Source organism: Saccopteryx bilineata, chromosome 5, assembly GCF_036850765.1.
Source record: "Saccopteryx bilineata isolate mSacBil1 chromosome 5, mSacBil1_pri_phased_curated, whole genome shotgun sequence".
Classification (NCBI taxonomy): Eukaryota; Metazoa; Chordata; class Mammalia; order Chiroptera; family Emballonuridae; genus Saccopteryx; species Saccopteryx bilineata.
Window position 1 is genome coordinate 78,169,983 of NC_089494.1, and position 24,949 is coordinate 78,194,931.

Sequence of the window (24,949 nt, forward strand, 5' to 3'; positions counted from 1 at the left end):
TCTTTACAGATAGAAAATTTTATTTCTTTCATTATTGCACATATTACTAAAAGAATGAGGGAGTGGAAACTGCACAAGGTGTTTCATCAAAGAAATCATTCCACTTTTATAAAGTCTCAAAGCTAGTGTATGCTTCACAGACATTTCTATTTGGGAAAATTATTTCAGTATCCAGCTTATCAGAAGTTAGAATTAATGTATTGATTTGAATTGAATTGGCTTGAAACAAACTGCTCCTTTCTTACTAATAAGTTTAGGCAAATTCATTCATTTTTATATCCTTATAGAGCAGGAGAAGTGGGCTATCCCCCTAAAAAAGCGCTCAGGCCACAGTGCTTTGTACTGAAAGCCAGTTCCTCTTCATGTTATCTCAGTTAAAGAGTAGCACATGCTCTTTTGCTTGTTTTGGATCATCAGATGCCAATGCTTGAGCAAAAGGGTATATTAGAAGAGTGATGGGGAGAAATGGGGAGTGGGGGAGATTTAACACAGAGCAGCATATGGTGAGATGTATGTGAAAGCCACAGGGCAAGTATAATGATTATAGTGCATAGGAGGCATTTATATGTTTTCTAGTGCAACTAAATATATTTCCATTTTTCTGAAGCTGGAAACAGGGAGAGACAGTCAGACAGACTCCCGCATGAGCCCGACCAGGATCCACCCGGCACGCCCACCAGGGGGCGACGCTCTGCCCACCAGGGGGCGATGCTCTGCCCATCCTGGGCGTTGCCATGTTGCGACCAGAGCCACTCTAGCGCCTGAGGCAGAGGCCACAGAGCCATCCCCAGCGCCTGGGCCATCTTTGCTCCAATGGAGCCTTGGCTGCGGGAGGGGAAGAGAGAGACAGAGAGGAAGGTGTGGTGGAGGGGTGGAGAAGCAAATGTGTGCTTCTCCTGTGTGCCCTGGCCGGGAATCGAACCCGGGTCCTCCGCACGCTAGGCCGACGCTCTACCGCTGAGCCAACCGGCCAGGGCTATAATATATATTTAAAAAAAATTTTTTTTTATCTTTTAATTGAGTGAGAGGAGGGGAGACAAAGACAAATTCCCGCATGCGCCCTGACCAGGATCCACCTAGTAAGCCCACTAGTGGGTGATGCTCTGCCCATCTGGGGCCCTTGCTGCATTGCAACCACAGCCGATTTTTTGCGCCTGAGGCAGGGGCCATGGAGCCATCCTCAGCTCCTGGGGCTAACTTACTCTAATTGAGGCATGACTTCAGGAGGGGAAGAGAAGAGAGAGAGAGAGAGAGAGAGAGAGAGAGAGAGAGGAGCAAAAGGGGGCAGGGTGGAGAAGCAGATGGGCCCTTCTCCTGTGTGTCCTGATTGGGAATTGAACCCGGACATCCACACGGTGGGCCAACACTCTACCACTGAGCCAACCCACCAGGGCCAACTTTTTTTTTTTTTACTTTTATTAATTTTTAGAGAGGAGAGAGTGTGAGTGAGAGAGAGAGAGAGAGAGAGAGAGAGAGAGAGAGAGAGAGAAAGAAAGAAAGAAAGAAAGGTGGGAGGAGCAGGAAGCATCAACTCCCATATGTGCCTTGAACAGGCAAGCCCAGGGTTTTGAACCGGCGACCTCAGCATTTCCAGGTCGATGCTTTATCCACTGCGCCACCACAGGTCAGGCTTTTACTTTTTTTTTTTTTTTTTTTTTTTTTTTTTTACTTTAAGGGCCAACTTTTTGAATGTGAATAATAGAGGTACTACAAGTGACACAGATGGTCAGAGTAGTTAAACTAATCAAGTGTGGTGAGTCCTATAACAGAGAATTGTAATGCAGGTCAGACAGGAAATTGGATGTAAGCAAAATGCTATTTAGTGCACATTTATTTATCTTGATCTTCAGAGAAAGCAGTTTCTCTATTTCATATGTCTTTAAATTCTATGTGGTTCAGACCCCATGCAATTATTTTAAATGTTCCATGTATGAAGGTATAATATGTTTTATATCACTTTAAATGCAGTTATTCTAGCCAGACTAGGCCATGGTGCAGTGGATAGAGCGTCAGACTGGGACGCGGAGGACCCAGGTTCAAGACCCCGAGGTTGCCAGTTTGAGCACGAGCTCATCTGGTTTGAGCAAAGCTCACCAGCTTGGATCCAAGGTCGCTGGCTCGAGCAAGGGGTTACTTGGTCTGCTGAAGGCCCACGGTTAAGGCACATATGAGAAAGCAATCAATGAACAACTAAGGTGTCGCAACGAAAAACTGATGATTGATGCTTCTCATCTCTCTCTGTTCCTGTCTGTCTGTCCCTATCTATCCCTCTCTCTCTGACTCTCTCTCTGTCTCTGTAAAAATAAATAAATAATAAATAAATGCAGTTATTCTAATCTTTTTCTTTTTCCTTTCAGTCTTACTTTTTATTTTACCTTTTATTACTTCATCATTTAATTACAAAGAAAAGCCACCCTACAAAAGCAACCTCTAATCATGTGTTTTATTTCAGGTATCCGAACCCTGAACCCTTTGCTCTAGATGTCAGGCTTGTTTTTGACAACTGTGAAACATTTAATGAAGATGATTCCGATATAGGCAGAGCTGGCCACAGTATGAGGAAGTATTTTGAAAAAAAGTGGACAGATACTTTCAAAGTGAGCTGAAGTTATAATAATCTCTCTTTTTTTTTCCTTTTAAACAAGGACAAATGAGACCAGCAATGTGAACTGTATTACATAAATGTGCAAGGCACATACATGATGACTTTTTTTTCCTTAAAATAAGTATCATGGAAGAAAGTACCAGAAGAATGATACCGTTTTTAAAGGCTTCACTCCTACAACAACCAAGGCCCTTGGTTATTGGTTTGTGTGATTTATCAGCTAATTTAGGTAGAACAGGGAAGCACACCCAAAGAATTTTCAAAGGAAAGGGTGTTATAGTGCAATAGCAATGAAAATATATCAAATCGCACTGAATATTCAACACCAGAGCTCTAATGTGGGAAACGGTTTTCCTTTCCCTCTCAATAAATATCTATTTTTCATTTTTTTACTTTGTAGTTTATTTTTTAGTGAATGTATTTAATTTTATGAATTATTTATGATTAAACCACATCCAGAATCTTCGTTTTCTGTGAAAAGGAAGAACTAGAAAATTGCTTTAAATCTTGAAAATACAACAAGGAATGTTTTAAAATATAAAACAAAGCCAAGTTAAACTGTTTACACTGATGTGCTCTAAAAGCACCAAAAATAAACTTTACTGTAGAGTTACAAGTACATTTATATATATATATATGTTGCTGCATCACTTGTGTAGTTAAATTGTATTTCCAGACAGTGAAGAAAAATTGACATGTATATACTGTTCATTATTGTTTATATTATGTCTTGCTTTAAATATGTATTATGTGTATATATTGTTTGCAGACATTATTGTTTATGCCTTAGAAGGACTGTAGCATTTTATTTTAGTCTGAAGGTAATTATAGCTATACAGCTTGTACAGTAATTATCCTCTACCAACACTGTGGCGTCTCCTTGATCTTGGTAGTGCCTGCCTTTGAAACAGGGTGTAGGGGATATTAGTTTTCCATTTTTCTATTTTGTTATATAATTTTAAGCCACCAGGGCCTAAATTAAAGTATGATCATTTGTATCCATGTGGAATAAAATTGTGACAATTTCCTAAACACACAGTATTTTTTCATAGAAACATTTCCCTCCCATTTGCCTTGCCTCAGAAATAAATTTAAAAGACATTTGTAACCACTGTGTTTTATCTACTGTGTGTTGTGGTGGCCTGTTGGAGGCAAATAGATGAGAATTTTTTTTGTACCTATGTAAGAGTACTTGAAGTTTTATTTAAAATAAAATGTTGTGGAAAAGGTAGCATTCTTTTTTTTAGGAGTGTTATTTTTCACTACTATGTGTGGCACGGATACAATAAAAAACTTTTACAAACTAGTTTTTAGTTTTTCTTAACCTGAAACCTGGAAATACAGGGTTTGCACAAAAACAGTGAATTTAAATTTGATTTTTACAGAGTCATAAGGAAGGAGCAGCAGAGTGTGGTTCAAAGAACATTGAGCTGGGTGGAAGGCGGGGCTTTAAGTCAAGTGATAGGATTTCAATGAGTCTTTGAGCCTCTCTGGACCACGTTATTTTGTGGGTTGGTTTTTTGTTGTTGTTTTTTTGTTTGTTTTGTTTTTTACATTTTCAATATGAAAATGTTAAAATAAAATTTTAAGGTGTTTTGATAAGAGAAATGTCTCTACTGGTAGACATAGAACCCCATAGTCAATAAGAAATTTTGATCATATCAGTTAGTCTAGTAAGTCAGGAGATGCAAAGTGCAGCGTTCATGACGTGTGATGTGGTGCCTTGCTGGGCTCTGGGGAGTCAGTAGGAACATGACAGGCTCAGGCTCTTCCTTCAGGCTTATTGCCTCGTATAGAAGTGGCCCTTAAGTAATGTTCTTAGAAAGTGGCTTTCAATGGTGAAGGAGGAATAAAAAATTTTTGAAGGAAATGTAAATGCTGTGAAGCCGCAGAGCATTTTCCAAAATCCCTAGACTGTGAAGACTTACATGCAACTCAGCTGTTATTATGTAAATATGTCAGTTTCTGTAACCAAATATTGTGGTGATGCCTTAAAGGGCTGGTGCTTAATCAAAAATACCATGTGGAGTAGGGCATAAGGTGGTGGTGTGAATAAAGTCTGTGTTTTGTGTTTATACAACTGCCAGGTGCTCCATGGGGAGTCTTCTTCATGGGTGATAAGTGGCTTATTTGATAATAACACTTGGTGTCTGAGGGGCTCATAATAAGAAATAAAATACTTAAACACACACAAAAGAACAATTTTTTTAAGAGTGATAATTTTCTTTTAAAAATAAGATATCTCAGGCTGACCGGTGGTGGCACAGTGGATAGAACATTGACCTGGGGTTTTGCGGTTCAAGGTTCGAAACCTCAAGGTCACTGGCTTGAGCGTGGACTCATCAGACTTGAGCACAGGCTCACCAGCTTGAGTGTGAAATCCCTGGCCACTGGCTTGAGCCCAGAAGTTACTGGTTTGAAGCCCAAGGTTGCTAGCTTGAAGCCCAAAGGTCACTGGCTTGAGCAAAGGGTCACTGGCTTGAGCCCCCCAGTCATTGGCATGTACGAACAAGCAATCAATAAACAACTAAAGTGACACAACTCATCTCTCTCCCTTCCTGTCTGTCTCTCTAAAAGAATAAATAAATAAGATATCCCTGGTTAAAGCCAACTACTATATTGTGAGGACATTATAGCAGCCCTAAGGGACAGCTAATACCTAGCACCAACTCACAAGCAGTGTGACTGTTGCATCGTAGAAGTGGTTCCTTCAGCCCAAGTTAAACATTCAGATGCCTGGAGCCCCTACCAACCTCTTGACTGCAACTTCACAAGAGACTCTAAACCAAAACTACCCAGCTAAGCCACTCTTGAGTTCTTGACCCACAGAAACTATGAGATAGTAAATGCTCATTAGTGGTGTAAGCCACTCAGTTTTGAGTAATTTGTTGCTGTGGTAAGAGTTTGTCTGGGATTCATACCACTGGAGAACCTGCGCTTTCCAGGTGGCACTTCACACTCCTGCCAGCAGTGGGAGGGCTCTTCTTCCCTCCCTCCCAACCGATGTTCAGTGTTTGTTTGGATCATTTTTCACTAATAATTTATTACAGACTGAATTTGAATACTGTGCTTTGAAAAATAACAAGCAGTTTCTCTAATCATATTAGCAGCTTCAACTTCGATTTGCCTTTCTTGTAGTTTTCATTTTATGTAGCTATTGTATCTAAACCTATCTGCTATCCAACAACTCAAGTTTCCAGTGTCATGATATCTGGGAAGAGATGGGATCACCTGAAAGATGTCAGGTGAGCACAGTCAACACAATGATAAAGATGTACTTAAGAGACTTTTATCCAGGTATTGGTGTGGACAGGGGAACCAGCCCTTCTCAACACCACAAGCACAACGGAGTCTCTATACCTGACAACCTCTGGGGTGTCTCACCAGCTGGAAAATGCACATTCACAACACATTTTACCCTCAGCCTCTACTTTTGCCCTGTTTCATGATGCCTATCTCCCATTTTTTGTTTCTGAGAAATTTAAATACTAAATTTTAAAATTTAAATTTAAAAATGTGATATTTATTATCACATTTTTCTAGTTCTGCCTATTTCAAGTTAAATCTAGCCATCTGATTGGAATTCTGGGTATTTTCAAAATTCATCCTGAGTCATATGTTTATCTGCATGCTCTTATTGTATGCATAGATTGTTGTCTTTAGGTATGGATGTAATTAACTTTCTTCTCCTTTCAAGATTTCTATGAGCAGCTACAGTTCATATTCCTCCATAAATAAGGGTATTGCTATTATGGCTGTGTAGTTCCCATTCTCATCTGATATAGTTCCTTGACAGATTGTGTCTTAACACATTTATAACACCCAGCATCTAGTATAATGTCTGACATATTAAAGGTACCCAGTAAAACTTTGCCAATAAAGCCTTCCAATCAAGGAGGATATTCAAAAAGATGAGTCTCACTCTGAAAGCAGTGCTAAAATTGGGATTCTAAATATATTTTAGGTAACAGCTATGCTGGAATAAATGTGTGATTGTCGAAAATGATTGCTTTAAAAGGGATAGTTCTTATTGCATGTATATTTGAAGTTTATAATAATATCTTAAGCTTAGTAATGTTCTGATAGACAATACAGCTCTTTTCTGGGACATGTTGAAGAGGCTCATGTTGATAATAAAGGGCCTAAGGGGTCCCAGGTTTCGATAGGTGAGAAAGAATAGGTTACCTAACACAAACCAATTTTTTTTGTAATTCTACAGATTGCTTCCCTCTGGTCTCTAACTTTGACCTCATTTCAATAGGGGCTCTAACTTTGATCTCATTTCCTTTTAAAGGGGACAACACCTACCATCTGGTAAACTCATTGATGCCGTAGTATCAGAGATTTCTAGCTTTCCATCTTCCTGGGCATATGGTGAAGTGTATTTCCTATGCCCTTGTGGTTGTGTATGATCATTTGACATCTAGTTCTGGCCAAAGAGATCTGAATGCAAGATTCTGTCTCTTACTGGCCAAGCATTTAATTTCTCTTTTCCCTCTGGCACAGCAACTGTAATGTTTAAAACAACTCATACTCTGTTAGCCTATTTCCCAATTAACTAAGATGAACAGAATTCCCTACCAACTCACAATAGACATATAGCATAAGCAAGAAATAACCCTTTCTTGCTTTAAGTCACTGAGATACTGGGCTTTGTTGTAACTGCACCGTATCCTGGCCTATTCTGATGCTCACAGACTGGCTATCAAACCATTGAATTAGAACGGGGAAAGAAGTAGGCCCAGTACGACTTAATATCCCACTTCTATATCCCGTCACTTAAGAACAGGTCCTAGAAAAGAACTAGAATGCACCAAAGAGGAAAGTATGATAAAAGATTAAGAAAATTTGGGGACAGCTAGTAGATTGAACTGGAATTATCTGTCCTGGTCAGAAAAGACTGCTAATATATATCACCTAGGTTCAAAGGGAAAATGTTTCTGAGAAATGTAATGATGAAAAACACAGAGACACCAAGAAAAATGGAGGAGCTCAGGGCCGTTTGACGCTGTGAAACATTGGGGTGCTGTGAATTTGTGTGGATGATGCCTTATGCCATTTGGAGACTCAAATTTTAACCCACCTAAAGAAGCATGCATGATAGGAGTGGTAGGTTTTATTGATGTAGACAATTACTAGGCTTCAGCCAAAGCAGTGCTTAGAAGGATACTTATTGTTATAAATACCTATGTGGAAAAAAGTATATTGCAAATCGGTAACCTACACTTCCAGTAGGAAAAGAAGAGCAAACTAAACCCAAAGCAAGCAGAAGGAAAGAAATAATGATTAGAGTAGAAACCAATGGAATACAAAAACAATGGAGAAAATCAATTAAACTAAAAATTGTTTTTTTTTTAAAATAAAGATCAACAAAATTAACAAAGTTTTCCCTAAACTGGATGAGATAAAGAACACTCAAATTATTTAAGTCAGGAATGAAGGGACATCACTACTGACCTTACAGAAATAAAAGGGTTATAAGTGAATACTATGAACAAGTGAATGTCAACAAGTTAGATAACTTGGATGAAATGGACACATCCCTAGAGAACACAAACAGAACACAACCTACCGCAACTGACTTGAGAAAAAAGAAGTAAATAGACCTATAATAAGCAGAGATTGAATTAATTTTAAATTCCCACAAATATAAGCCAGCCCCAATGGCTTCACCACTTAATTCTACCAAACATTTAAAGAAAAACAAATACCAATTATTCACAAACAATTCCTAAGTCATTTGGCCAGTATTACCCTAGTAACTAAATCAAGTATATCACAAGAAAAGGAAACTAGACACTAATATCTTAAGAATATAGATGCACCATCCAGTGAGCCAGCAGCCAGGGCTGACAATGATTTTTAAAGATCACTTTCTTTCACCTGACCTGTGGTGATTCAGTGGATAAAGTGTCATTGTGGAGTGCTGAGTTTGCTGATTCAAAACTCTGGGCTTGCCCAGTCAAGGCACATATGAGAAGCAACTACTAGAGCTGATGCTTCCTACTTTTTCCTTACCTTCTCTCTCTCTCCTCTCTTTAAAAAAATCAATAAATAAAAAAAATTAAAAGAAAAGACTATAGATGCAAAAATCCTCAACAAGATACTAGCAAACTGAATCCAGCAATATACAGTGTCCGTCAAGTCATGGTGCACTTTTGACCTGTCACAGGAAAGCATCAAAAGAGGATAGAAATGTGAAATCTGCACCAAATAAAAGGAAAACTCTCCCAGTTTCATACCTATTCAGTGCAGTTCGATGTGGGCTCACGCACAGATTTTTTAGGGCTCCTTAGGTAGCTATCCCGTATAGCCTCTACAGACTCGTCACTGACTGACGGCTACCAGAACGGGGTTTCTCCACCAAACTGCCGGTTTCCTTCAACTGCTTATCCCACCGAGTAATGTTATTCCTATGTGGTGGCGCTTCGTTAAAAACGCGCCGATATTCACGTTGCACTTTGGTCACGGATTCGAATTTAGCGAGCCACAGAACACACTGAACTTTCCTCTGTACCGTGCACATCTCGACTGGCATGGCCGTGGGCTGCTCAGCTGTATACACAGTGTTACATCATCATCTGCGCATGTGCACATGCTGCCACATCATCCTCCAGAAACTGGGAGGGTTTTCCTTTTATTTGGTGCAGATTTCACATTTCTATCGTTTTTTGTTGCTTTCCTGTGACTGGTCAAAAGTGCACCATGACTTTATGGACACACTGTAGAATAAGAATTATACATTATGACCAAGTGGGATTTATCTCAAGAATGCAAGCTTGGTTTAAACACTCAAAAATCAATTAATATAACATGCTGTATCAATAGAATAACAAGTACAACATGATCATCTAAATAGACACAGGAAAATCATTTGACAAAATTAAATTCAACAACTTTTAATGATAAAGCACTCAAGTCAGAAAGAATTTCAACCAGAAAAAGAACACTGGCAAAATACAGCTCACATCAAATTTTATGGTGAAGAATTCAATGCTTCTGTCTCCCCTCATATTATGAATAAACAGGATGTCCACTATCACACGTCTAGTCAGCATGGTACTGAACAGTCTATCCAGGGCAATAATGTAAAGAAAGGGCATCCAGATTGGAAAGAAAAATGTAAAACTATTCCCATTCACAGATGACATGATCTTCTATATAGAAAATCCTGGCCCTGGCTGGTTGGCTCAGCGGTAGAGCGTCGGCCTGGCGTGTGGGGGACCCGGGTTCGATTCCCGGCCAGGGCACATAGGGGAAGCGCCCATTTGCTTCTCCACCCCCCACCCCCTCCTTCTTCTCTGTCTCTCTCTTCCCCTCCTGCAGCCAAGGCTCCATTGGAGCAAGGATGGCCTGGGCGCTGGGGATGGCTCCTTGGCCTCTGCCCCAGGCGCTAGAATGGCTCTGGTCACGGCAGAGCGACTCCCCGGAGGGGCAGAGCATCGCTCCCTGGTGGGCAGAGCGTCACCCCTGGTGGGCGTGCCGGGTGGATCCCGGTCGGGCGCATGCGGGAGTCTGTCTGACTGTCTCTCCCCATTTCCAATTTCAGAAAAAAAAACCCAAAAGAACAAACAAACAAAAAAGTCAAAATAAAAAAAGAATGTACTTGCAAGAAAAAAATGCATAGGAGTAAATCTTTGTGACCTTTAGTTAGGCAAAGCCTTCTCATATACTATACAAAAGCACAAGTGACAAAAGAACAAAATAGATAAATTGAAATTCAGCTAGATTAAAAGTTTTTGCTGCAAATGATAACCTTCAGGAAAGTGTAAAGACAACAAAAATATTCGAAAATTATATTGTGGTGATAATTGCACAACTTTGTAAATAAACTGAAAGCCATTGAATTGTATACTTACATGAGTGAATTGTATAGCATATAAATTATACATCAGTTAAGCTGTTTAAAAGCAAAAGACTCTGCTCAGTTTTAAGGTGATACCATTGTTGTGGTTATGGGCACAGATGTGTTGCCTTTTTCCTAAGGGAATGAGCGTGAGAAAAGAAGTCATAGGAACGATGAGGTATATTAAAGATGTTCCAGGCAGAACAAAAAGATTTCAGACCTGCCTGGCACATATTGATCTGATAGAAAACTATCTCACGTATAACTATTCGAAATAAAGATAAACAAGATTGTTTAAACAGTGAATGCTTTTGTCCATCCTAGAAAAATTGAGTTTGTAATTGGCACCGTGGAAAACTACATGAGACAAGTAGGGGAAAAATGTCTGGGTAGTTTTCTTTGGACAAGAGAGTTTGATGTAACTTAACTACTTTTAATTTTTATAACGTTGGATTTTAATTTTCAAGGAAATTTAAACTTTGGTCTTTAATTTCACCCTGCAAATTTCATAAAAAGAAGTAGTTTATGTCCATTGCCTTTTGGTCATTTTGTTGTTGCGGCATCTTAATTGAGTAATCTTGTTTGCAGAACCCCTCATAAGCAAATTTGGACAATATAGCTGCACATAATTTAGAATTAGAACTAGAACTAGATTAAGGTTTGAGTATAATGGCCTTAGAATTTATTTAATTAATATGTATATTGTTCTGGTTTCAGAGCTTTCTGAAGCAAAATCAACACTGACCTCTATTGATTAAAAATGGCACAATATTTGGTATTAGGGAGGTGACTTTATCAAGGTTGGAGGAAAGACAGTCCAGAAACTTTGGACTTCCCCCCATACATTCAGGGGACGGCCACACTCCTGGCTGGCCTTACTCAATAGGTTAAGTAAAGAGAAGGAAAAGCTGTTGAATGTTTGAGGTTTATTAGTCCACTCTGTTGATACAGATTGGGCCTCTATAGTGCCTGCCCCCTTCACTCCCCTGTGTGTCAGCTACAAGAACATGCACTCTGGTCGGCTTGGGCTCGGCAGTCAACCTAGCAGTAAAACCTCTGCCCTATCTGTGGTTTTCCTGCACTTCCTGTGACTAAGTATGCAAATCTACCTACTTCTGGGATTCAGAATTAGGAAACCCATTGTTCTGAATCTCACACCCACATCTCCAGCCTAGACATTTTCAATATTAAGGGGAATGCTTTGAGGTCATCTCTCTTCTCCGTTGCCTCTCTATATAGGCATGGAAGTCAGGTGGGAAAAACAGCGGCTATTGATTAGCTTCCTCAAACTATAAACTATGCAGCTGAAGCAAATCAATTGATAATATCTCCACTATCAGACAATTTGATAAGGGATTCTTTATGGTTGCAGGCATTTATCATATCAACTTTTAAATTTGAGCAGTATCAAGACTATTATTGTAAAACTGACCTCCTCCTATTTGTGTTCTTGGTACAAATTGCTATTAATATTTCCTAAAAAATCTCTTTTGTATATAAAAAGGTGGGTATTCTAAAATCATTTACATAAATTTATTAATTAGATATTAAATATGTTAAATATTTACTATTAGGCTTTTAAAATATTTTATGTCTAAGGATACTAGTTGCTCAACTGATTAAATTATCTTCTAATTGATCAGAATTTTCTGTGACATCACGACATCTGTTTCATCCTGTAAATCTTCCATAGTATCATTTCAAATACCGTGCCTTAAAATAATAAAAATGGTTTCATTTGGATTACACTTCTTAGTAACAGAGCTTCAATTTTTCAGTGTAGTCTAATCATTTAAACTACTTCGGAAAAAAGTATTAGGGAAAATCCATGGCGTATTATGGAAGCAATATGAACTTCGATGCTCCCTCCCAGCATGGTGGCCGGATGCATTGGGAGAGTGAACCAAGAGCTGTATTGCCTTTGTGACCTTGTCTTGAAAAGTATATAGTGTATTATAGTTGACGCAGTCATAATGGCCCACATGAATCAAGAGGAAGGGATATAACCTCACTTCTTGATGAGTGGCAAAGTTCTGGAAGAGCATAAGGGATGGTAAATATTGTTGTTGTCATTTTTGAAGAATATAATTTGCCACATTAGGCATAACATTTTATTATATTATTTTAAATATAAGTGCCCTTTCCTTTTTGAGTTACAAAAAGTAGAATTAAAGGAATGTTTTGACTTTCTTTAGGGAAAATTCAGTTACCTAGTCTGGAAGTCATTAGTGAAAAGCTGGATAAACATTAGTTCCAAACACTCAAGTTAAAATAGAGTCCTAACACTATTTGGTTAGTAACTGACAGGATGTTATGGTATTTCCTAGACTGGTATAATCAAAATATGGTATTCCAGACTATAAGGAAGCAAAAAACAGGATTTGCTAATTCTGTAAGTTGGATTATTGTTAAGTGAATTTGATTCAACAATGTCATATTTTCTTCTTATGTAATCAAAAATCATGAATCTGAAACTGAAAATATGGGGTTTGTTTTCAAAATGCATTATTAACATTTTGCATTCTCTAAAAGGACATTAGTAAGATATTAGAAAATAAAGAATTTGAGAGCAAAAATAAGAAAAAATTTAAATTATGAGAAGTTGGAATTTAAAAAATCTATAAACAAGTAAAATCCATCTTGTATCAAAAAGGAAGGAAAGGGCATTATTGGAATTTACCAAGAAATACCAAGTGTAGCCATGGCAGCATCACCTTTCTTTTTAGTGTCATTATTTCCAGCCACACGTGCATTTTCTCCCATCAGGCAGTTCTCAGTGTACCTGGCATGCCCCTTCCTCATTCTCTGGCTGCTATCTTCTGGGTCTTTCTTTATATACAGGATGGGGCAAAAGGATGTTTACAACTGTCCATATGGAAAATAATACAAAAATTAATAAATAACAATACAGGAATAAACTATGTTTCGCGGGCTCACAACTGTAGACCTACTTTTGCCTCACCCTATCTGGAACACCAACTAAAAGAACTCTGCTCAACTCTCATTACTCGGTAATAGAGAGATGGCCAGTTAGAGGATGTCAAGTTTATTTAATGACAAAGGATAAGGGAAATTTAGAGAGTGTTCCATAATATAATGCAGAAGATAACACAGCATGCTCCCAGGATTACAGTGTCTCAGAGCCTGAGTTCTCTACAGGGCACTGAGGATGATATCGGGTGTGGAGAGGGAGTGATTGCATCAGCCTGAGGGAATCCCTGCACCATTCTCATGGATGGTTTTTCCCTGTTTTATTTTTAAAATATTTTATTTATTGATTTTTAGAGAGGAGTGTGTGTGTGTGTGTGTGTGTGTGTGAGAGAGAGAGGGGGGGGGGAGGAGCAGGAAGCATCAACTCCCATATGTGCCTTGACCAGGCAAGCCCAAGGTTTCAAACCGGCGACCTCAGTGTTCCAGGTCGATGCCTTATCCCACTGTGCCACCACAGGTCAGGCTCATGAATGATTTTTAAAAACTGTTTTTGAAGTATAATACACACACACACACACACACACGGGCACATATCATATGTGTTGAGCTTGATACATTTTTGGAAATTGAACACGCAAGGGAGTTATTACATCTTGTATTCTATCCTGCCAACTGTTCTGGGAACTCTGGCCTTGGGTTTGCCTTCAAAGCAAAACAACTCAAGCACATCCCTGAGTACTGTGAGAACTGGGTATTTCCCAGGCTCATCATCCCTCAGCTGGCCCATTCTTCAGGACTATTTAAAACCCGTTATTACACCCACCTTTTCTAATGACTCCAGTCTCTCTCTTCCTCTCTCCTCTCTCTCCCCTTTGGGCTCTGGGTTACTCTGGACCATAGATTTTAGAAATAGATGACCACTAATTATTTCATGCCTATTCTGTTCCCAATGCAATTGTATTTCTAGAACATGAATTGCTTACTACTTAATTTAGCAAATTTTCTTTAAATATATCATTTTAAATTGTTTTCTACATCCCTCAAGTAGCATTATTACAAGGAATGGAACCAGAAATTAATGATAAAATAAGATTAATTACTGACCACAGTTACATAATTAAAGAATGTATAAAATATTTAAATCTTGAATATTCCAGTTCAAAGTTCCAAATATTTTGATACTTTGTCCTGTGAGATAAGAAAACCAGTTAACTCATGAGTTCAAAGATCTTTATAAATTCTTACAATGTTTCTCTAGTATATTGGTAAGATATTTTAAATTAACATCTCCGGAACTGCAAACTCACAGACTACAGAGCAGCTGTAATCAGGCTTCCCTTTATGAAACTGCCCTTCCCTGAAGGACAGGCAGAGCTGATTGTATTGGTCTTGAGGTCCATGCGAAACTCCTGGCAGGAAGGGGTTTCTGTGTAAGCAGAGGTTTCTTTAATATATTTTACTTAAAGAACATTAGAATCAATTTTACTCATCAAGTTAATGAAGATTAAAAATATTACTTAAGTCCATCAAGAATGTGGAGAGACAGGCACAAAACTGCATGTTGCTGAGAGTGTAAACCAAATTCTCTGAAAAGCAATATGGTAATATTTATGAAGAATCTTTAAACCTTTATGTCCAGTAATTCCATTTCTATTTAACAATTTTCTTAGTAAATGCTTGTGAGTGTGGACAAAGATTTAGCCACAAAGCTGTTTAGTCTGTTATCATTTATAATAAGCACAAATGTTGAAACAACCATTCAACAACAGTAAAAATGTTAAATTAATGGCATGATTCTGGAGGTGTGGACAATTGGGCAGAAAAGAATAATGAAGAAATTTTAGATATGAAAAAGGTTTAGGATATAAGTTAAGTTTTAAAAGACAGTTTGCAGGACTTTGTAAGAAAATGTTATTTGAGTGGTTTATCTTATTTAGTGCGGTTATTGGCCTATTTTTATGTTTTTAATATTTCATATAAAGCTCCATTATTTTTACAATCAAAAGATTGTTTTTTACAAAAATACTGTTTGGGGATTACTTTGGTATGGATTAAGGTGTTCAAAGTCTCAACCGTGATGCACTCATTAATTTAAAAACCACAGGAGCATCTCAAAATCATAAATTTTGATCTCTTTTTATTTTTTTTATTACAAGTCATTTCCAGCTATCTCAATTTTGTCTTTAAATTCAAGCATTTTAGATTATTACTCTTTAAATATATAACTTTGGTTTCTTCAGGTTGATACGTAATTTTTTTATGTTCCCCATTAAAGAAACTTCTAAAGTTGCATGGATTAAAAATAAAAGCTATCTGTATCTTTGTTTTCATCTGGACATAGTCTCTTACTGCGTCATGCACATAGTTAACAAGTGTTAGCATGCCTAGGAACTCTTTTCTGGACAATTTTTTAATCTCAAAAGGGATTGGCAAGGCTGCTCTGTTTCAATTACACATGGAAACCAAGGTCCACCTGTGAGCCTAGGAGACAATCTGAAAGGCTAGAAGAAATGCACATCGGGTTCAGATGATGCCAGGATATCCACCCCGGCTTGTCCAGTGGACAGCGGCGTCTGCAGGGCTGGGGTCCAGGAAGAACAGAGATTTGGGCAACCTGAGCATAAGGTGACGGCAGAAGACACCCAGTCACGGATCGCGGAGGGCAGAGCCAGCCTGAACAGAAAAGACCAGTCAGGGAGGTGACTGAGGGAAAAGACCCAGCAGGGTGGAGGACTACGGAGACAGGGAGATTCATAAACCTTGAGCTGGAATAATCGGACATTTGATAGTGCTTCCTTTAAAACCACATTTCAGGCACTCGCTAGACCTTGGGACCTCAGCTTCCTCAACTGGGAAAGAAATTCTCCTAAAGGCTTCTGCCCACTCTGGACTCACGCTGTTCCTAGGGCCAGACTTGAGAGCCCGCCCTACCGGAGAGCGGAAGAGCACGCATGCGCTGAGATGCGGTAGAGCCCGGGCGCGAGAGCTGCTTCCTCTGCTTTAAGGTTGGCGCGGCCCCCCGCCCGCCTCACCTGCGCTGCCCCGCCCCAGCCACCTGCGGGTACGTGGCCCGCGCCGCCAGCAGAGCCCCTGAGGGCGGGCCCCTCGCGGCGTGGGCCTTCGTGGAGAAAGGAGCCGCGGCCGAGGGCCGGTCTAACGGCGCCGCGGGTCAGCTGGCGGAGCCTCCACTCCCGGGTGTCTGAACTCTCTCTGGATCCGGAGCTGGACGGCGGCGAGGCGGCGCCGACCGCAGTGGCGTAGAAGCCGCCGCGGCCCCCGCGAGCGCCGGTCCGCGCCCTGGAAGCGAGTGCCCTGCCGCGGGCGGCTCCCTGAGTTCGGAACCAGCTGGGTCCCTGCGTGCGCGCGGAGTACGGCGTAGGCTTTGTTTGGGGGGGATTCAGGGCACTCTTCGCGTTCGCTTGGATGAGATAGGGAAGCGTGTGGGACACGGCGAGTGGACTGTGCCGGGGACTGAGCGTGGGGCGTGACAGCTGCGGCCTTCGCGCACGCGCACGCCCGGAGGCTTGAACGCTTTTCAGAGTAAATTCGTAGGCTGACCGGGTTTGTGCGTGGCGTGGGCTGACACAAGGGTGTGGAAGCCCAAGTTTGAAAAATTACCCAGAGCCGATTAAGGTCGATTGAGGCTCCTGGCGCATAAGAAAATATTGGGCCCCTTAAAAAAAAAGAGGGAAAATAAAAATACATGTTAACTATATTTTTAAATGAATAAAATATATTATGTATTATTAATGTTAAAATTGCACATGTGAAACCAAACTTGGTGTCATTAGAAAAGGTGGGGTTTTGCGGGGCCCCTCAGGAGTCCGGCCAGTGCACGTGGGAAAGCCCACCATTTAGTTGGCCTCTGAATTACCTCTGTGCAGCCGGCAGTTAGGATTTGGGAGTTCTCCAGAAAGCCCCTGATCTTACTTGCGATATAAATACAGACGATGATCAACCCAGATTTTATGCATGTGTTTTTTTGTTTCTTTGTGTTTTAGGCTTTATTGGACTTTCTGTTTTAAAAAAAAAGACGCTGAACTTTTGGGGTAAGATGAAAATAGGCATACTCCATGTTTTTGTAGAGATTTCTGCAAATCAGATTAGAACAAGAGATTATGAATTTTACAATCCAAGGTTATATCGCTATCTTTTCACAGCTGATTATTAATTACCTCATTCTACAACATTTTTCCACTGTCAGATTATTTTTTGTATCAGTTAAGTACTTTTTAAAAAAATTTTCTCATTTTGCATTATGTTCACATAATATTTAAATGCCTTAACCCTGTTGGATTTGGAAAAGAATAAATATTCAAGGAATATTTATTTAAGCACAGAAGGTGCCTGACACTGGTTTACATGTTATAGATACAGAAATGGACCAGATGGACAAGATCTCTACTCCTTCAGAGCTTTCAGTCGACCTGGCGTGCGGGGAACCCAGGTTCGGTTCCCGGCCAGGGCACATAGGAGAAGCGCCCATTTGCTTCTCCACCCCCCCCCCCTTCCTCTCTGTCTCTCTTCCCCTCCCGCAGCCAAGGCTCCATTGGAGCAAAGATGGCCCGGGCGCTGGGGATGGCTCCTTGGCCTCTGCCCCAGGCGCTAGAGTGGCTCTGGTCGCGGCAGAGCGACGCCCCGGAGGGGCAGAGCATCGCCCCCTGGTGGGTGTGCCGGGTGGATCCCTGTAGGGCGCATGCGGGAGTTTGTCTGACTGTCTCTCCCCGTTTCCAGCTTAAGAAAAATACAAAAAAAAAAAAAATTAAGATCAAAGACCTGGAATCTGTTTGACTAGGGAGGCTGGAAAGAAGTGAGGGAGGCATAATGTGAGGGTTCATATAAGGTTTTGTAATTCCTGGTGAGGAGTTTTTATTTTACTCTAAATTTGTCAGTTTCCTCTCTTGCTTTTCTGATTTATTAATTTGGTCCTTCACCTCAAATCTTTTATATCATTTCATTCTTTATCACACAAGATGACAAATCATGACGTGATAGTTTACTGCACTGCCACTTAAATTTTGAATGAAACCTTTTGTGAACCTTATAGTTCTGCATCCTCAAAGCAGAGCAGTAGACCTGGCTCCATCTTGCAGAAGAAGCCGCTGAGACAGTTTGTTAAAATAGTAAAAATCTTTGTGAGGTGAGAAGAGCAGATCTGGAATGAGGCAGTGAGGAGACTAGCGCGTTAAGAAAAAGTCTCCAAAAGTGAAAGGATTACCTGAGGTTTTTAAATGTTCAATGTCAAATCAGTTTGTATCAATAGTTGTTTGACCAGGTTCTTTTTTAGGAGTTATGGAATTTAGTTGGTATGGCAATGGTGACTGTGATCCTCATCAAAGATTAGTCTTATAAATGTTATTTTTCCTAGCCAAATTACCCTTATCCTGGTATAATAGGCTGTCCTTTGAAAATATGATTGTAGGAGCTTTCATTCAACAAAATTTTAAATTGATTCCGGCCCTTGTATATGGATTTAAGTTGTATTTATTTGCTTTTTAGAATGAAGTAACCTTTACCTGTTTAAAAATTGCAGGATATTTTACTTCAAAGAAAGAACATGGTGAAACTAATTCACACATTAGCCGATCATGGTGATGATGTCAACTGCTGTGCCTTCTCCTCTTCCCTCTTGGCTACCTGCTCCTTGGACAAGACAATTCGCCTCTACACCCTAAGTGACTTTATTGAATTGCCACACTCTCCATTGAAGTTTCACACCTATGCTGTCCACTGTTGCTCTTTCTCCCCTTCAGGACATATTTTGGCTTCATGTTCCACAGACGGTACCACTGTCCTTTGGAACACTCAGAATGGACAGACAGTTGCAGTGATGGAGCAGCCTAGTGGGAGCCCTGTGAGGGTGTGCCGCTTTTCCCCGGACTCCACTTGTTTGGTGTCAGGGGCAGCTGATGGAACTGTTGTTTTGTGGAATGCGCAGTCATACAAGTCGCATAGGTATGAATATTTAAACCCTTTCTGTTTTCAATCCTTTTGATAGGTCTACCAAAAAAAAAAAGTTTTGATTGACTTTAAGAATCAGATAATTTTTAAATTTTATTTTATTTATTCATTTTTAGAGAGGACAGAGAGAGGGGGAGAGAGAGAGAGAGACAGAGACAGAGAGAGAAGGGGGGAGGAGCTGGAAGCATCAACTCCCATCTGTGCCTTGACCAGGCAAGCCCAGGGTTTCGAACCGGCGACCTCAGCATTTCTAGGTTGACGCTTTATCCACTGCGCCACCACAGGTCTAGAATCAGATAATTTTTAGACATCACAAGGAAAAGTATTTCATTTGTCTTCTGAAGATTCATAGAATGGACATATGTAGTGTGATTCTTGTAGCAGATTGGCTTGGCTCTGAAAGTTGTTTGTTTTTTCTTTTAAGATTTTAGTTATTGAGTTTTAGAAAGAGGAGAGAGAGAAAGGAAGGGGGAGGAGTGGGAAGCATTAACTTATATAGTTGCTACTCATATGTCCCTTCACCAATGACCTCAAAGCTCCAGGTCAACGCCCTATCCACTGCACCACAACAGGTCAGGCTTGACTCGGAGAGTTTTAAATTTTTAATCTTTGTTTTGTAAAATAAGGGTTAATCTTATTAGACTTCTGTGGATTTTTACTGTGAGAGTTAGGCAAAGAAAACAATGTTTTGGAAGGATTAGTAATTTTAGGTTTTAGTTTTGTAGCTCATTGGCTCAAGTGTTCTTAATAATAATGTAATGGTAGGAAAGTCTCACTTAAGACACCCGAGAATACTTGTTGGGTGAGTGACTAACCCAGAGGAAAGAACCTTGTAATTAGAGTGGTATTGTATTACCATCTCTTTAAAAACAACAACAACCAACTCTTGAAAAACTCTTTTGGATAAAAATACATCAATTAATTTACATGAGTAATTTCTGTTACAGCTTATCAACGTTAAAAATATGTACTTTTATGTATTTATATCGTGGTGAAATGTTTATAACAGAAAATTTACCATTTTTAAGTGTACAGTTCAGTGACAGTAAGTACATTGAAATCCATAAACATTTAAATGTTACCAATGAAAATAGTCTAATACACCTTCCCCTCTCCCTACCCCTCAGCAGCATATAGAGCACAAGTGCCAGCTGGTGAACAACTGTTGCTCATTTAGATTTAGGCCTTTGGGTTGAAGACGGTGAGGTGGTCCAAGTGGTGTTAATTAGCTGTTTAAAAAGAAATGAAATATCTTTTTAAAGATATTTAAAGAATGAAATATCTTTAAGTTATATTCTATGAATGAAATAACAGCTGTCAGACTGACCAGGCAGTAGCACAGTGGATAGAGCATCAGCCTGGGATGCTGAGGACCCAGGTTCGAAACCCCAAGGTCGCCTGCTTGAGTGTGGGATCTCTGGCTTGAGCGTGGAATCAGAGGCATGACCTCATGGCTTGAAGCGCAAGGTCACTGGCTTGAAGCCCAAGGTCGCTGGCTTGAGCAAGGGGTCACTGGCTCGCCTGGAGTCCCCTGGTTAAGGCACATATGAGAAAGCAATCAATGAACAACTAAGGTACTGCAACAAAGAATTGATACTTCTCATCTCTCTCCCTTCCTGTCTGTCTCTCTCTCGCTCCCCCCCCCCCCTATCTCTTTCTCTCTCTAAAAAAAATTTAAAAATACAGCTGTCCAATAAGAAATCCTTTTCACTTATCAGGTAAATTCTGCCTCTGTAACATTAGCTCCATAGTGTATATGATGAATGATATAAAATGATGCACTGCAATAGATTTAAGCACTGGATGGGACATTGCATTAATTGTTGTTTTTTACCAGTTTATTTTCCTAGTTGAGGAAATGATAGCGTTAGCACAGTAGCACAGTGCTTCTTTATATTCCCAAGATCATCTTAACTTGCTCATACTTTCTTTTCATAAAGAATTTGTATTTGAAGATGAGGTGAAAGTTCTTACTGTGGCTTCTGGGTGATTTTAATACAAAAATTGAAAGTACCTTTGACTCGAATAGCATGTTATTTAATAAAAACAGTTTCAATCTTTTAAAAAATATGTGACTATAGTTGATATTGTTGGTTGTCATTGCTTTTGTTAAGTTTTGGAAATTTTAATGTGCTCATACTGATTTGCTATGTGGGAAAATGAGATATGTGAACTTTGATTTGGATCCCTGTAGTTTGGGCTTGAACATATTAAGATAATGTTTAGATCCTCTTATTTTTAGAAAGCAGGTTTTAGTTTACAGCATAAAAATGATATTTCTATAGGCATCTATAACCTTTTTTTTTTTTTTTTTAGTTCTGTGATAGCCAGTTATCAAGCTGCTGTTAGAAATTGTGCTATAAAGTAAAAGATGCTCCGAAATGAAAACCTCCTTTTTTGCTTCTGTTCCAGATGTGGTAGTGTTAAGGATGGCTCCTTGGTGGCCTGTGCATTTTCTCCCAACGGAAGCCTCTTTGTCACCGGCTCCTCGTGTGGAGACTTAACAGTGTGGGATGATAAAATGAGGTGTCTGCATAGTGAAAAAGCACATGATCTTGGAATTACCTGCTGTGATTTTTCTTCACAGCCAGTTTCTGGTTAGTTACTTCATTCTTTTAAGCATTCGTGAATCCTATTTGTAATTTGTATATGACTTTTGGTTCTTTTATTCATTTTCATTCAATCAAATAAGGAGTGCTTTTAATTTATTTCTTGTAAGGAGTAATCCTTCTCCTTTATGTTTTGTAACCACATTGAAATTACAAAGAAATATTACATGTGCAAATCAGGGTTCTATAGGATATGCGTGTTTTTTGGTTCTAGGTCTTTGAAATCCAGTGTGATTAAATCCATAATAATGTCATATCTCAGTTTGGACTGGCCGCATTTTCAGTGTTCTATAGCCACATGTGGCCAGTCACTACCTTTTTGGACAGCTCAGGTCCAGACAGGAGCCGGATGGCTTTAGCACTCCCCTTTTGCAAGCCCATTGTTGCTTGTTAAAGTAATATTATAGTGTTGTAAAGTACATTACCTTAATTCTGCGGGTTACATAGAACAGTGGTCCCCAACCCCTGGGCCGTGGACTGGTACCGGTCCGTGGGCCATTTGGTACCAGTCCGCAGAGAAAGAATAAATAACTTACATTATTTCCATTTTATTTATATTTAAGTCTGAACAATATTTTATTTTTTTAAAATGACCAGATTCCCTCTGTTACATCCATCTAAGACTCACTCTTGATGCTTGTCTCAGTCACATGATACATTTATCCGTCCCACCCTAAAGGCCGGTCCATGAAAATATTTTCTGACATTAAACCGGTCCGTGGCCCAAAAAAGATCTGACGTAGAGACACCAAGGCAGGATACAGAAGAAATTTTAGGAGGAGATTTATTAATAAGCTGGCTACATATATATGACTTACACAGGGTATAGCTAACCCAAATCGTGCGGCCTCGAATATAGCTCTGAGGCTAGTTATATAGATTTGATCACATATACAGGTTGGGGGGAAAGGAGGGGGAACATGACACAATAGTCAATTACTAACAAGCTTACAACGTTTAACTATAGGATCTATTAAAAGGAAAAAACATTCCTACATATTAAATCTTACAAGGTAACACAATAGCAATAAATGTCGTTTTACATACCAAAGACATTCCCAAATCTTCTAGGGTGGTTGCCACAACAGGGAGACGGTTTAGCTTAGGATAAGGAAATAGAAAATGATCTTTGCTAAAAGTATTGAGGCTAGCTTTAGTTTACAAGTTTTATACATATAAAGGATTTCAAAAAGGATGATTATTAGAAAGCATATAAAATATTCCAGAATGCAGGTTTTTCAGGCAAGGACAGTGGCCTCATGATCCTTTTGTCTAGAGGTATATGTCACTCTCCGGACCCCAAGAGGGGAGGAAGAGCCGGAATCAGTGTAGGACAGGGGTAGTCAACCTTTTTATACCTACCGCCCACTTTTGTATCTCTGTTAGTAAAATTTTCTAACCACCCACCAGTTCCACGGTCATGGTGGTTTATAAAGTAGGGAAGTAACTTTACTTTATAAAATTTATAAAGCAGAGTTACAGCAAGTTAAAGCATATAATAATAATTACTTACCAAGTACTTTATGTCAGATTTTCGCTAAGTTGGGCAGAATAAATCTTTATAAAACAACTTACTATAGTTAAATCTATCTTTTTATTTATACTTTTATTGCTCCGCTACCGCCCACCATGAAAGCTGGTACGCCCACTAGTGAACAGTAGAGACCAGGTTGACTACCACTGGTGTAGGATATGTAAACATTGTCTCCTAAAGGATCTTATTGAAGGGGAAGAGGAAGTTTTCAGATAACTTTTATCTTCTTTGTTGTCTAGCAAGTAGTGGCCTCAGTCCTTCCAGAGAACTATAGTTAAATTATGACTAGATGATCCAATTGTCCTTGTAAGCCAGGAAGCTCCCGCATTCTTCTCCCTCCATTCTTCACAGAAAGGAGGGGGCAAGGAGCCTGACTTTTCCTCTGTAAAATGGCGTTGCCAATACTAAGTTTTACAGTTCCTTGGCACCTTATCACAATAGTAAGATAAAATAGCAAATCCAAAACACATACCCTGTAAGTACCTTACATGTTGTGTTTCTCTGTCTCATCTTAAATCACACTTGGTCTCATGCATTCTCTTGCCACACTGGCCTTCTTTCATTCCTTGAATGTTTCTAACATTTTCCCCAAGGGTTTTACATGTGGAAACTTCACCTGGTTCACTCTTAATCATCTTTTAGATTTCAGTGAAAAAAAAGTCACTTTAGATGAGCCTCCCTTGTTCTTACCTCCTAGACTCAACCTAAAGCGTTTTGATAGCCTTTCATTTACATACTTTATTTTTCTTTTACAGTACTTAGAGAAGTATGAAAATTTTAAATTAGCCTGACCTGTGGTGGCACAGTAGATAAAGCATTGACCTGGAATGCTTAGGTTGCTGGTTCGAAACTCTGGGCTTGCCCGGTCAAGGCACATACGGGAAGCAACTACTACGTGTTGATGCTTCCTGCTTGTCCTCCCTTTCTTCCCCCCCCTCTCTCCCCCCTCTAGCTCCTCTATCTAAACAAAAAAAAAAAAAAAAAAATTATATGTGTATCTGTAGATGATGTCTCATGGTGTTTTTCTGAGACTGAAAGCTCCATCAGCACAGGGCCTAGTACATAGTAGGCCTTAAAATGTACATCGATGAATAAGATTCCTTTTAGTGATTAGCTGAATATTTTTGGTTTTTAGCATTTTGACATCATGTAGCAAATAAATAGATGTCCTTTTTATGAACCCATCCCTGTATTAAACTCTCGACCTTAGTTTAATTATGATGATTTATTCTGTTAATACAGTGGTCCCTCGTCTATCATGGGGTTAGGTTCCAGAACCCCCATGATAGGTGAAAATCTGCGAAGTAGCAGCCTTATATTTATTATTTTTATATATATTTTAAGGCTTTATAAACCCTCCTCACACTCTTATAAACCTTTCCCACACTGTTATTAACCTTTACCACACTTATTTTGCTTATATTACCACACTTATTTTACCGCAAAAATAATAAAATATTAAA

The 24,949-nt window shown here is 39.5% G+C and overlaps 2 protein-coding genes across 17 annotated transcripts in view; both read left to right on the forward strand.

The window, feature by feature from the left end:
- Nucleotides 1-4,785, forward strand: part of BAZ2B (bromodomain adjacent to zinc finger domain 2B) — a 452,863-nt gene extending 448,078 nt beyond the window's left edge. For all 7 annotated transcript variants that reach the window (XM_066279494.1, XM_066279495.1, XM_066279497.1 and 4 more), the window contains one exon: nt 2,453-4,785. In XM_066279494.1, coding sequence (XP_066135591.1) covers nt 2,453-2,606 — 154 coding nt within the window. In that variant the 3' untranslated portion in view covers nt 2,607-4,785. The remainder of the gene's footprint in view (nt 1-2,452) is intronic.
- Nucleotides 4,786-16,318: 11,533 nt separating this feature from the next.
- Nucleotides 16,319-24,949, forward strand: part of WDSUB1 (WD repeat, sterile alpha motif and U-box domain containing 1) — a 95,340-nt gene continuing 86,709 nt past the window's right edge. Inside the window, exons 1-5 of one of the 10 annotated variants that reach the window (XM_066279532.1) lie at nt 16,345-16,443; nt 17,384-17,431; nt 17,754-17,829; nt 18,916-19,337; nt 21,756-21,940. In XM_066279532.1, the coding sequence (XP_066135629.1) occupies nt 18,940-19,337; nt 21,756-21,940 (583 nt within the window). In that variant the 5' untranslated portion in view covers nt 16,345-16,443; nt 17,384-17,431; nt 17,754-17,829; nt 18,916-18,939. The other 9 variants (XM_066279527.1, XM_066279531.1, XM_066279523.1 and 6 more) reach the window with 9 other exon arrangements.